Source organism: Archocentrus centrarchus, chromosome 1 (genome assembly GCF_007364275.1).
Source record: "Archocentrus centrarchus isolate MPI-CPG fArcCen1 chromosome 1, fArcCen1, whole genome shotgun sequence".
In the NCBI taxonomy this organism is placed as follows: Eukaryota; Metazoa; Chordata; class Actinopteri; order Cichliformes; family Cichlidae; genus Archocentrus; species Archocentrus centrarchus.
Window position 1 is genome coordinate 1,447,207 of NC_044346.1, and position 14,467 is coordinate 1,461,673.

Sequence of the window (14,467 nt, forward strand, 5' to 3'; positions counted from 1 at the left end):
CGCTTTGTTGTCCATCTTCTGCACACTGTAGTTTCAACACAGCAGACATCTGACGTCAAGCCTCAGCACGCTGCTCTTATCTGTTCCTAACTCCTCGTTAGTTCTCCTAACCACCTTTCCTTGACCTCTGTGACATTTTCATCCCAGTAGCAACTAAAATGTTTTCATCAAGGTAAAGAAAAATTGATTAGGGAAAGGAGATAGGAGGGACCTCTGGGATGCATCCTGAGTTTCTTTCAGTGAGAGAGAGAGAAAGAAACCCCAAATCAGCCCGGACCATGACAGTAAAAGCGTACTGGGGTAGAAAACAGAACGCAGCACTATCAGTCATGGACTGGCCTCTCTGGAGACCAGACCTCAACATTATTGAGGTGTTGGGAGATCATCTTGACAGAATGAAAAAAACATCCAAAGAAGAGCTTTGAATGTCCTTCAAGAAGCCTGGAGCTATACAAGGCAAAACAAGCAAACAAACAAACAGAAAACAAATTAATTTTTTTTGCCTTATGTTTGCATGTTTCAATAAATCACTGCATCTATTTGCATTTTCCTGGCAACACATAAAGAAACGAGGGTTGCTTGAGACTTTTGCAGAGTGCTGTTTGCTCAACCGAATCACTCAGGAAAGTGAAATCGAACAGAAACAGCGAAAAGAAAAATCAGCATTGAGTAAAGAAGGACTATAATCTCCAGATTCACAGCTTCGTAATTTACACCAGCACCACCCTACCAACCTCATTAAACACTCCTTCAAACCAGTATTTTCAAAAGCCAGACAAATATAGTTTATAGATACGGTTTAAAAAGAAAGTATCAGCCAACTAGTAAAGATTATTACAAGTTTTATTGATTTTTAACTGTATAAAACAAGTCAGTTAACTACACTTTATTAATGTGCCAGACAAATGTCACAAAAGTGTTTCCCACATCCCACTTACATAAGCTATGAAACTGGATTTCTAAACTGAAGCTTCTTTTAAAAATGGTATCTAGCATGTCATGAAATGTTCATCCTTGTTTTTTTCATGTGGTATCATGTAAACATCAGTTTTCCTGGCACAGGATGCCAAAGTTCTGCCTTAATAAAGTTGTGTGTCAGTGTTTCTCTCCACAGGAGGAGACTCTCCCTCCTACAGTGAGCTCAGTGAAAGTGAGGAGTCAGATGTAAATAATCTAAATCCAGCATAAAGAGGTTCAGTGAATGTGGTGTTGAAGGTGTGGAGGTGGACCAGAGTGTCAGAGGACACTCTGTAGAAGGACAGAGTGCCAGCAGGACAGTCCACATACACCGCCACCCTGTTAGAGATTGAGGAGGAGGAGGTGCAGAGGTCTGTTCTTGTGTTATTGTGCCAGACAAAGCAGCCATCGTCAGAGCACCTCAGACACCATGACTGATTGTTCCATCCAAACCAGCAGTCTTTGCTGGCTCCTCTTCTTCTGATTCCTCTGTAACTCACTGCTATGTAAACCCACCCTTTCCATTCAACCTCCCAGTAACAGCGACCAGTCAGCTCATTTCTACACAGCAGCTGTTTCCAGTCATCAAACCTCTCTGGGTGATCAGGATACGGCTGCTCATCATCAGCCCATGTCACTGTCCTGTTGTTGTTGGACAGTTTGAGTTGCCTGTTTGCTGTGTTTGGATCCACTGTGAGTTCACAGAAATCTAATGAAGAGCAGAAGACCATCAGGCACACCCAGTGGATTCATTTATCGTTTCAAGAGTTGCAATCAAAAAGTGCTGCAACTCTGTCCATGAAAAGCAAGAGGCCGTCTTCTTGTGCACCTCTGGAATTCTATTTTTTGATTATTTCCTTAATATCCCAGTTTGGCTGCATGTACATCACTAACCGCAATTTCACAATGAACCAAACAGCTTGCACAAAGAGTAAACATTAGTTTCAAATTAGCCCAGTTTTCACATGAAGAACATTGCTAGATATGAGAGCTGAGTCTATAACTTACAGACCAAACAGGAGAATATTCATTCTTGTCTGTGGCCCCAGCCCACTCCATTTGTCAGTTGGTTGATAAGGGAGGGTGGTCAACTCATCTGGCCTTTCAGACTATAAAAGCTCACCCAGATGGTCTCTCTATTTCCCTCCACCTGTCAATTATTTAAGACTGTCTGGAGGAATTTTTTCCTAACATTCAAACCTGGTTCAATTTAGTGGGGTTTTTTTTGTTTGTTTTGTTTTGTTTTGTTTTGGGTTTTTTTTGTTTTGTTTTTGTTTTTTTTGTTTTGTTTTTTTTTGGGGGGGGGGGGGGGGGTTGCTGTCACCCTCCTGTGTATATATTGTCTCAGTCTCCTTTTGTCAGTGTCTGATTCCCTGTCTATGGGCCTGCTTGTGCTTCTGTTAACATTTCAGTTCACCTTCCCCTCATCTCTTCAGCCCTAGAGTTATTCCTAGTTTAGGTCCCGTAGTGGAAGTTTCAGTTTCCTTTTATATTTTATGTTGCACCAAATAAACGGCCTTTTGTTTATTTTAGTCAGTCTCTGCATGTCTGCATTTGGGTCCTCATCTCCACTGTGACAGCAGAAGTTAACCTGCATGCACAAAAGCCAGAGCTGTGCCCTCTGCCTCTGTCTCTTTCTCTAAATAAATATAAAGTCTTGAATGAATTACGTGTATAAACCACCGTGGCGTGCTGCTTTCGTCTGGCTCCTGCTGCAGTCTTTATGGCCTCTGTGAGCTCTGCTAGCACCCCACTCAGGATAAGTTAAGGTATGGAGAGTGATGGCAGGTGAAGCCCCATAAAGCTTTGACACTTTCCTTCTATTTCTGCCCAAAACGATTGAAAGCTTCAATCTCACCAAGAGCAGCGACTTCTGCTCGCCAGCGGAAGTCAAGGCTCACAATGAAGTTCTGAAATGTTCCGGGGAATGAGGAGGCATTCAAGGAATATTTATTCACAGAAGCAAAGCAAGAAACAAGTCAAATCAATGAAATCCTTTCTGAAGCACTGATGATGTTCAAAGCTTCAAATATTATCTAATAGTGAGGTTCCCATACAATCACTGGGCTTCAGAACGACTGCCACAGGCTTCGAAGCTTTGGTATCATTCACACTGTTTGGTGCTAAGCATTTGATGTAGTGCAATAAACACTGGAGAGGTACAACACTGTTGAACATCACACCATGATTAACACACTGTGTACTGTGCACTGTGTACTGCAGCATTTTAATTCATTTATAATGTTTTTTATACGCAGGCTGCCTCTATGATTCCATCCGATTTTATTTTTCTTCTTCTGTTTTTTATTGCCTTGCTGAGCTTCTTTTCTTTAGCTTGCTTTTGTCTTCAGTTCCTCTGTCATTGCTGATACTGCTCTGACACATTGTGTAGCTCGGTTGGAGCAGTTGGCATTACTTAGTGGCTGATTTTGTGAAATGCTGCTGAGCAAAGTCAGGAGAGCAGATTTCCTCATCAGTACTTTGCCCCTTCTTTAGCATCTTGGTAGTTTGGTTTGTACTCTATACTGTGTACTCTAAAGTATATTGCATGTATTTATTTGTGGTGTGTGTGTAGGCAGGGGAGCCTGGGGAGTGATTTGCCAGATTTCTCCATCACTTTTGTAGACCACGGCTGGTCACTTCTCACACTTTACTTTTATACTGGACCAAATTTTTACACTGTTTCTAAACTGCTATTGGTATATTTTATGTTAGTAAAATACGACAAATATCTAAAGTCTCTTTTATCTTTCATTATCAATCATTAAATGATTCCATCCTTGGAGTCAGTAACATTTCTTAGGGTCTGATATTTTTTCTTCTGGTCTGGAGGCGGTTGCAGAGCTTTTTGATTCCACCATCTATTAACTGAGTGTTAATTCAATAAACAGTTTAAACATTTTGGATCTTCAGCCATTACAGTAGATTTTTAACTACTTTAACATGTTTTTATTAATCAAAGTGAAGACACACTCACATTTCCTCAGACCTGGTTTCAGCCTCTGCTCTCCACCGTGTTCCAGCCTGGAGGAAGAAACAAAGTCTGAGATCTTCTTAATCTGAAACTGAATTAAATTTAAGTTTATGCATATAGTCCCAAATCAATCACCTCAAGGCCCTCTTGAGGTAAAGATGCTAGAATACTGGGGAGAACATGTCATCAATCAGACTAGCACTAGCTAACTCTGCTGAGGAAAAACTCCCTTTTAACAGGAAGAAAAAATGTCTGTCAGAACCCGGCTCAGGGAGGGGCAGCCTTCTGCCATTTTTAGATGTTTTCTGATTGGAGATAGTTTATTTTACCCGGCTGACAGAGAAGCTGTGGCAAAGATGAAGGTAACCTAAGGGGTCATTCACAATTATCAGCATTTTCCAAAGTGTACAAAGAGTACATTTTTACAGACCCCCCTCCCCAAAAGCATACAAAGATAATGTTGATCTTTTGTCATGACATTTAATTTCACGGGAGTTTGCATGTTCTCCCCGTGTCTGCGTGGGTTTCCTCCCACAGTCCAAAGACATGCCTGAGATCTGGCCAAGAGGGCTGCAGGAATTGCAACAAATATAACATTACAGTTCTATAAAGAGTAGCCGAAAAGGACTGGATTGATTATAATGTAGATACAATAGTGTAGAGTCATAAATATATTTGCAAAACAAGTCATTTCTTCCTTTTATATATAGGCCGTTCATAAATCCTGTGCACCACAGTCTATTTACCAATATAATCAAAGATAATACATTAAAGAAAATAATCGGAATCACTTTTTGGCACAACACCGGAAACCCGAAAACTCCACTGTCACCGTGTTTTGTGTACATATAGCGCTCGTACTGCATCCCTTCATATGCTATGACACCGCCCGGACCTCGCTTTTGCACCGAGGGGGACACGCCCCAAGTTTTCATACTCAAAAGCTGGCAGCAGTGCCGGCCGCCAGAATACACACAAATATAATGCTTCCACTTTCTTGCTGAATTAATCTCCGGCGGCTTTGGCTGCTTTTCACACCTGCTGCGCCGCACTCACAGCTTGTTCCTGCCTAACATTGTCGGTAGAGTCATTTTGGGAATCGATGATTTAGAGAATTCAATGAGGCCTTTGAACTGATCTGCCAGAGGCCACATTGCTGCAGACAAAGAAATAGTGCAGTGGTGTACAAGTGAAGAAGAGTGGATGCAGCGGGCATCGGTATTCAGGCAGCAGTGCTCAATTTACAACTGACATTTTCTAACTTTTACTTTTTATCTTCACTGTTACCAGCAGGTCTGAATCTAAGGTCCTCAGAGCTTCTTACTGTGACACAGAAACAGAAACTCTTGTCTTCATGTTCATACTTGAGCGTCTTCAGTCTCCAGTGTGGATCCTGCAGTCCGGCAGAAAGCGTCTTCACTGCAAAGGCTCCCGGGTGATTGTAGCTCAGGTCAAGTTCTCTCAGGTGGGAGGGGTTTGATTTTAGAGCTGAGGCCAAAGAAGAACAGCCTTCCTCTGAGATCAGACAGCCTGAGAGCCTTCAGGAAAAATACACACAGAATGACAAACACTTTATTTTTAGTCATGACTCATCCTACAAATGAACTAATATAATTTCTTAAATAGCAAACAAGCAAATTTTTATTTTAAATAAAGTTAAATCAAAGTCTTTTCTTGAAGAGGAGCAGTATATCAATCTATGTTTATCAATTAGCATCCTGACCTGAGAGTTTCCAGGCTACAATGTGGACTCTGTAGTCCAGCAGCTAGCATCTGTACTCCCGTATCACGCAGGTCATTGTTACTCAGATCCAGATCTCTCAAGCTAGAAGACTGAGAGCTGAGAAGTGAAGACAGAGATTCACAGCTTCTTTCTGAGAGGTTACAGCCATTCAACCTGCAAGGAAGTCAGTTACAAACAGACCTTTGCTCTTTTTTTCCTGTGTATTGTATAAAATTACAGTGAGGATAGAAATCAGAATAGCAGTTTTCCATCAAATCAACTAATCAGTTCTTATGAATATGACCTGGCTGACGTGTAATAGTTTAGAAGAACACTAAACATATTGCATCATCTGGAGATCTCATTCAATTAGCGTGTGGCCTGTAAGGTTAATCATACTGAATAACTTTAATCAATGCAATGACCTCAGTCTTACTGTGTATATAAGTTAGACTGTCTGGATTATTTGCTACCCTATGAAAGGCAGCCTGTGTTAAGGCGGGCTGTTGGGCAGGAGTTGGGCCCAAAATGTAGGACTTAGGAGACAGGACTTAAAGGTAAAGACCAGCTTTATTGCTGAGTTCTCACTTAAAACAAATAAAAGCATTTTAGGAGCAAATATTTCAAAACTAGAAGTCTTCTAGGAAAACACGCTACAAGGCACAGCACAGCCATGAGGGGGTGACACACCAAGGCAGAGGGAAACTGAGGCAATATATACACAAGAGAGAACACATATACACACACACACACACACACACACACACACACACACACACACACACACACACACACACACACACACACAGCTGCTGCCAGACTCTGCAATGTAAAACAGTTATGAATGTACACATATGAATACACACATGCACACTCTGGGGTTTGTACATATTCCAGTGTGATAAACTCAATAATTGCTGCTACTATCATCCAACCACTGCACCATGAAACATTTCACTGCTACTAGGCATCTGTGTATGTCTGTCTGTCTGTGTGTGTGTGTGTGTGTGTGTGTGTGTGTGTGTGTGTGTGTGTGTGTGTGTGTGTAAAATGTACATTTTTCTTCTATTGTTTTTGTATAATATTATTTCTGTTAGGTTATGCTGCATTTATTTATTCCTGCTCTGTCCACTCTGCTGCTGTAATAATGTGAGTTTCCAGACTGTGGGCCTAACAAAGGATCCATCCATTCATTCTCTTCCACTTATACTTTTTAGGGTCACGGGGGGCTGGAGCCTATCCCAGCTGTCGAGAGGCAGAGTACACCCTGTACAGGTTGCCAGCCTGTCACAGGGCCAACACAGAGAGACAGACAACCACTCACACTCACGGGCAACTTAGAGTGACCAACTACCCTAACTGCATGTCTTTGGACTGTGGGAGGAAACCCATGCAGACACAGGAGAACATGCAAACTCCACACAGCAAGCGGTCTGGGCCGAGGTGGAATCAAACCCAGACCTTCTAGAAGTCATTCTAACTGTGAGGCAGCAGTGCTAACCACCACGCCACCGTGCTGCCCTAACAAAGAATATCTTATCTAAACATTTTGCTTTAAGCAGCGTCTGAGCTCAGTGTCTGACAGGGTGCATCACAGCAGTCATTTTGCACCAAAACTGTGAGGGTATGCGTCATGGTTCCTGCTCTGATCTCTGGTTTTGAGGTTTATGAAGTTCTTGTTTATTTTTAGAAAGTGTGTTTTCTTCATTTTTTTCTTTATTTTCTTATGTTTAATGTTTTGATTTTGTTTTAGTCACTGGTCTCCAGGTTTTTTATTGGTTTGATTTTCATGTATTAACCAGCGTTCGGTTCCTGTTTTAGTTTTAACTACAGGTTGTATTTATTGAGTTTCAGTACCCTCTGTGTTTCCCTCAGTTTACCCCTTCTGTGTTTTCAATTCTGTTATATTTGCTTGTGTTCAGTGTTTTAGTTTTGGTCACTTCCACTATTTTTTTTTTGGTTTCTGTTGGAGCTTTTTTGCCTTTTGAATGGTGCATTTTGGACTTTGCATCATTCATAACAAACAGCTCACACATCACTCCTACATTTAAATTCATGACAGTTTGGGATTTGTTTGTCCAATTGTGTGTGCACCAGTGAGACATGGACTATATGAAGCCTGTAAGGTGTAGAGAGTGGAATGCATATTGTAAATGCCAGCTATCCGTGTACAGCCTTTTATGTTTTGGGCCTCACGGGTGGATTAAAACAAAGCTGTTTGGAAACCAGCTATCCACTGTCAGTCTAATTTATATCAGCTGTACAACAGTGAGCCCCACACAAATACTGGGCATGAATGAAAGTGTTTGTTCTTTCTGTCTATATATCCATGAGCACTAGCCTTAACCTCTTAACATTCATCTGGTTGCCAGTGACCTATTTAGGAGGATAGGCAGGGTTATGTTAATTTCACATCCACCCCTTTATATGGAATTGTTTAGGGCAGGGCTCTTCAACTCCAGGCCTCGAGAGCCCATGTCCTGCAGGTTTTAGATGTGTCTCTGCTTCAACACACCTGAGTCAAGTATAGAAGTCATTAGCAGGACTCTGGAGAACTTGACTGCATACTGAGGAGGTAATTCAGCCATTTGATTCAGGTGTGTTGGATCAGGGACACATCTAAAACCTGCAGGACAGGGGCTCTCGAGGCCTGGAGTTGAAGAGCCCTGGTTTATGGCATACCCAAATGGAAAGCTTCTAATAGCTGTCTTAATGCATTTGAGAGACTTGATTTGAAAGCTAAGATCCAGCTGATCTAACTATGCTTGTTTAGCTAGAATACATCTGTCCCCAAGTGGTTCACCAGCAAGCATGCTCATAGAGTCTGGTGTTACAAACATAACCTGTGTTTTCAGTGGACATACAAAGCTTTACTGGAAGTTTTGATGACTGGAAGCAGCCTCAGTAGAGCTTCCTCTGAAGCAGCATAATTCTTCAGATCAAACTCATCCAGATCTTCTTCTGATGACAGTAAGATGAAGCCCAGAGCTGACCACTGAGCAGGGGTCAGTTCATCTTTCAGGACACTTCCTGATCTCAGGTACTGTTGGATCTCTCCCAGAAGAGAATGATCCTTCAGTTCGTTCAGACAGTGGAACAGATTGATGCTTCTCTCTGCAGACACATTCTCACTGATTTTCTCCTTGATGTACTGAACTGTTTCCTGATTGGTCTCTGGGCTGCTGTCTGTTTTTATCAGCAGGTCCTGCAGTTTGTCCTGGTTGGTCTGCACTGAGAGACCCAGGAGGAAGCGAAGGAACAAGTCCAGGTGTCCATTTGGACTCTGTAAGGCCCTGTCAATGGAGATCCTGTGGATCTTCTTTGAGGATGTTCTGTGGAAAAGCAGTCCAAGGTTTTTCAGTGACATTGGTGGTGAAGGCATCACATTTTTGTTGCTGTTAATAAATGACATCCTCACATAAAGAGCAGCCAGAAACTCCTGAACACTCAGATGGACAAAGCTGAACATTTTGTCCTTTCCTTTCCTTCCTCGCTCTTCTTTGAAGATCTCTGTGAACACTCCTGAGCACACTGAGGCTTCATTGAAATCAATGTTGCTCTCACTCAGATCTTTCTCGTAGAAGATCAGGTTGCCCTTTTCTAGCTGATGAAAAGCCAGTTTTGCTAATGACTTAATGTATTGAATGCTCTTCTCTAGGCCATACTTCTCTTTTGTCCGATCAATATGAAACACCAGGAACTCTGTGTACATCTCAGTGAGGGTCTTGGGCAGCTCTTCACTCTCTCTGGTTTTCAGCACATCCTCCAGAACTGTAGCAGTGATCCAGCAGAAGACTGGGATGTGGCACATGATGAAGAGACTTCGTGATGTCTTCATGTGGGAGATGAGTTTGTCAGCTTGCTCCTTACACTTGAATCTCTTTCTGAAGTACTCCTCTTTCTGTGGGTCAGTGAACCCTCTGACTTCTGTTGTGCTGCTGACAAACTCTCGAGGGATCTGACTGGCTGCTGCAGGCCGTGTGGTTATCCAGATGCGAGCAGGGCGTAGCAGTTTTCCACTGATGAGTTTCCTCAGCAGGACATCTGTTTTAGTTGGCTTTGTTACATCAGCAGTGCGAATGTCGTCAGCATGAAGGTCGAGATGAAGACGGCTCTCATCCAGTCCATCAAACACAAACAGAAGTTTGAATTTGCTCTTGTCATAGTTGGTGTTTCCTGATGACTCCACAGCTGTAAAGATGTAATTAAGAGCTTCCTCTGTGATGCCTACAGTTTCTGGGATACATTCATGAATGAGCTCTGCCAAACTGAACTTTTCTCCCTTCAGTGGATTCAGCTGACGGAAGGTGAACGGGAAAATCAGATGCACATCTGGGTTGGATCTTTGTTCGGCCCAGTCCAACACAAACTTGTGAACAAGGAAAGTTTTTCCAATTCCTGCAATTCCATTGGTCAGCACTGTTTTGATGGGTCTGTACTCTCCAGAAGGATGTTTGAATATATCTCTGGGTTGAACAGGTTTCTCTGATTCTCCTGGTTTCCATACTATCTCAATCTGTCTGACCTCATGTTGTATGTTGATATGTATGTCATACCCAGTTGTGATGTACAGCTCTGTGTAGATATCAGCCAGGCGTTGTTTATATTCTGCCCACCCTTCTTGTGCACACATAAATGTGTCCTGGAAGTTTGATTGAAGCATCTGCTGGTAAAACATGATGGGATGTGGCTCTGGTACTGGAACCATCACATCTATGTGAAATATGAAGGGAAAAGAGAGAAAGTGTGAGGGTTTTGTGTACAGATCCCCATGGAAGACTTTGACTTCTTCATTCACTAGGTTATCACTTTCTTTTAGATTATGTAGACACCACACTGGTTCATCCCTTGAATTAGGTCTCTTTATTATGCTTTAATGGTTGTCAAGTGGCTTACCAAACAAACAAAAACAGTCCTCTGAAAATGGTAAGGTACAAAACTTGGACAGAAAATTTGTGAAAAAACAGCCAGTGTCCAGGAAAAACTTTCAAAGGCCTTCAGAGAGCCTGAACAACTACTGTTCAAGACCACTTTAAAATAAATTATTAGAAAGTCTGGCTCAGTGGAAGCAAAATTAAAAGAAATGACGGGTAGCTCAACAGTTTTGCAGAGTACTGTATGGCAACTTAGTTCTATGGAAGTAAAGAAAACTCACAGGCTAGTTTGTCCTTCCCGGGTTTAGAGCAAATTTGCGCAACTGCGTGTTTGATTGGATGTTTTCCTAACTTGTCCCGCCCTTTCACAAAATAAAATCAGTTCTGATTGGATTTCATCCCCGCCAAGCATTTTCGTCTCGTTTTCATTCGTTGACGAAAGTGTCAATTAATTTCTTTATCGTTTTTATCCTTTTAGGTAGTTTTTATTTAGTTATCGTCTCGTTATCGTCATGAAAAAAGGGTCGTCGACGAAAACTATGACGAAAATATTTCGGCAACGAAATTAACACTGCATCATCCAAGGCCGATTACATCACAGTGAGGCGACAAAGACTGTCCAAATTCAGATTTAAAGAATAGGTCTGGTGTATCCTTCAGAATCAGAATCAGAATCTTTATTGTCATTGTACACAGAAGTTGCACAACGAAATTTAAAATGCATTCCTTTCTAGGTGCCTCAGACAATAAATAATAAAATAATAAAAATATGAGTGATAAAAATGATTACTAAAATACAGTGCACAATAGTAAATTAAGATGAATCTAGCCCCAATACACACACCAACGCACGCACACAGTCAGCACTACCACCCCACATCACTGTCCAAACCACACAGAGTTCAGTTCAATGATAGCCCTGGCATAAAAGCTGTTCCTCAGTCTGTTTGTTCTGGCCTTCATTGTCCTGAAACGTCTGCCTGATGGCAGTAGCTGAAACAAGGAGTGTCCAGGGTGTGAGGGGTCCTGGAGGATGTTCTGTGCCCTCCTCTGGCAGCGGGCATTGAACAGTTCCTGGAGGGAGGGCAGGGGACAGCCTATGATCTTTTGAGCCGTGTTGATGATTCGCTGGAGTGTTTTCCTGTCTGCTGCTGTGCAGCTGTTGAACCACACGCACAGACAGTAGGTCAGGATGCTCTCTACACAGCAACGGTAGAAGGACACCAGCAGATTCTGGGTCAGATAGTTGCTCCTAAGAACCCTCAGGAAATGCAGTCTCGTGGCCTAATCTATCCCATGATTCATTGCTCAGCAAAATTCAGTCGTGGCAATAGCAGAGGGGAGTGGCCAAAAAGTTTGAAATATAACACAAATTTCTGTGACACAAATTCTAGAACTTTTAAGATGTCTTCAGGTGAGATGCGTAAACCTCAAATATTTGCTCAATTTATCAAGATACCACTTAATTTCAAAAGTGCTGTGATGTTGTTGGAGATGTCATTCCAGCTTTTGCCACTATTATAATTCACTCATTCCATATTCCAGTAGCCAGTCTTAATTGCCGGGGATTGGTCTGCTAGGGCCTCCGCCCTTGGCCACAGGCCGACACACAGTGCACCTGACCCCTACGATGCCTCCTGCGAGTGGTGGGCCTAAAGGAGGGTGGGTCCATGTCGTCTCTTCGGGCTGCACCCAGCCGGGCACCTCGGGCCACCAGATGCTCTCCCTCGAGCTCCCTCTCCAGGCCTGGCTCCAAGGTGGGGTCACTACCCTCACCTATAGTCACGAGCTTTGGATAGTGACCAAAAGAATAAGCTCGCAAAAACAAGCGGCAGAAATGAGCTTCCTCCAAAGGGTGGCTGGCCTCTCCCTTAGAGATATGGTGAGGAAAGCAGCCATTCGGGAGGGGCTCAATGTAGAGCTGCTCCTCCACATCAAAAGGAGCCAGTTGAGGTGGTTCAGGCATCTGACTAGGATCCTGGGTGCCTCTTGGTTGGGGTGTTCCAGCCATGTCCTACTGGGGGGGAAGCCCAAGGGCAGACCCAGTACCTGCTGAACACGCTGGAGAGATTACACCTGTGTCCAAATTCAGGGGCCACATCCTACGAAGGACCCGGCCTACATAGACCAGATCCTTCACAGCCCACGAAGATTGCAAAAGCCAGAAGTGAGCGGCTGTGAAATTGGATGGTTTAGCCTTTATATCAGCATTGCCTGGCCCCACCTCAGCGTAGCTCATGTCGCTTAGCAACTGTGACAATGCGAAAGCCAGCGGGGGTGTGAAAATGACGTGCCGGGAGTCAGGCATTCTTTCCGGGTATCCACAGTATTCCTGACTTCGCACCATTACCCATAATTCATAGCAGAAGCCTGTATTTTACTTCCGTTTGCGCTGTTGCTGTTGTTGAGGTGAGCAGGAGGCTGACCTCACTCCCAGCAGCAGCGGTGAGGTGAAGAGGATGCAGCGCTAACAGAGGGCAGATGGAAGGGGCCGAGGGCACTCAGGGGACTAAAGGGAGCAAAGCTACAAGGGGAGCTGAATGGAGCGAAGCTACATTGGGAGCTGAAGGGAGCGAAGCTAAAGGGGAAGCTGAGGGGCCCGAAGGGACGAAACTGACTGAAGGCACTGAGGCTAAAGCTGAGGGAGCTGGAGCTGGGGAATCTGAGGGAGCGGGAGGTAGGGGGACTGAAACTGAGGGCGCTGAGGGTACTGAAGCTACAGAGGACATCAAGGAAACCAAAACTGCAGGGCCCAAGGGGACCAAGGGAGCTGAGGGGACTGAAGCTGCAGAGGGAGCTAAGGGCTCTGGAGCTAGGGTGACTGAAGCAGGGGGGGGCCAGCTAGGGTCTGAAGAAACTGAAGCTAAGGGGACCGAGGCTGAAATTGAAGCTACTGAGGGACCTAGGGGGACCAAAGTGACCAAACTGACTGAAGTTAAGGAGGGAACTGAAACTGAGGGAGCTAAAGAGGAAGGGACCAAAGGGGCTTAAGAGGAGGGGACCAAAGGGACCGAAATTGAAGGGATTGAGGGGGGCAAAACTGGGGGGCCTGAAGGGACTGAAACTGAGAGGCCCAAAGGGACTGAAACTGAGAGGCCCGAAGGGATTGAAACTCAGGAGAATAAGGGGACCGAAGTTGGAGCTGAGGAAACAGAGGGGACTAAGGGGACCAAAGCTGGAGCTGAGGGAGCTGGGGGGAACTAAGGGGACTGAAGCTGGAGCTGAGGGCGCTGAGGGAACCAGAGCGGGGACTGAGGCTAAAGGGACCGTGGGGACTAAAGAGGAGGGGGTGGAGGGCACTGAAGCTAAGGGCAAGGCAGCTGAGGGCACTGACGCTAAAGAAACTGGAGCTGGAGTGACTGAAGCTAAAGAAACTGGAACTAGGGGAGCTGGAGGGACTGGAGCTAAAGTGCTGACTAAAGCTACTGGAGCTGGGGCTGAAGGCTTTGAGGCTGGGGGTGAAGCTGAAGACACTGAGGCTCCTTCCCGCAAAACTGAAACGTGTGCAGGGCAAGTCACTGGTGCCTCCGAATGAATGATCCCAGCCACAAAATCTTTAACTAGTTCAGGCAGTGAATTCAAAAGCCAAGGAAAACTAGACACCAGTCCACATAAACTGCAGGAAATGGCTCTCCTATTTTCCTCATCGGGATGGTCTAGCCAATTGTCACCCAAATCAAACATATAATCCAGAAGGCCTGCTTCACATTAATGTCCACAAAATCAGTCTTTACCTAACTCTGAGTTGTAGGAGATTCAGCAGGAGCCATAGCATTCACGGATAGTCCAAGGAAATCACAAGCAGGGTTGACAGTCGTTTTGAGCTGTGGCTGCGCAGCCTGCGTGACGTCTCCAAGCTGGGGCTGTGCAGAGCTCGCAGAGGCAGCAGGTGATGGCTGCTGTTTTCGCCGCCGAGAGCTGTGCTTCCGTTTGCCCGTA

At 44.2% G+C, this 14,467-nt stretch overlaps 1 protein-coding gene across 1 annotated transcript in view; it reads right to left on the bottom strand.

The window, feature by feature from the left end:
* Positions 1-1,130: 1,130 nt before the first annotated feature.
* Positions 1,131-14,467, bottom strand: part of LOC115781902 (NACHT, LRR and PYD domains-containing protein 12-like) — a 28,707-nt gene continuing 15,370 nt past the window's right edge. The window contains exons 5-9 of the mRNA XM_030731837.1: positions 8,519-10,367; positions 5,655-5,828; positions 5,296-5,469; positions 3,935-3,981; positions 1,131-1,666 (exon numbers count right to left, since the gene is read on the bottom strand). Coding sequence (XP_030587697.1) covers positions 1,131-1,666; positions 3,935-3,981; positions 5,296-5,469; positions 5,655-5,828; positions 8,519-10,367 — 2,780 coding nt within the window. The remainder of the gene's footprint in view (positions 1,667-3,934; positions 3,982-5,295; positions 5,470-5,654; positions 5,829-8,518; positions 10,368-14,467) is intronic.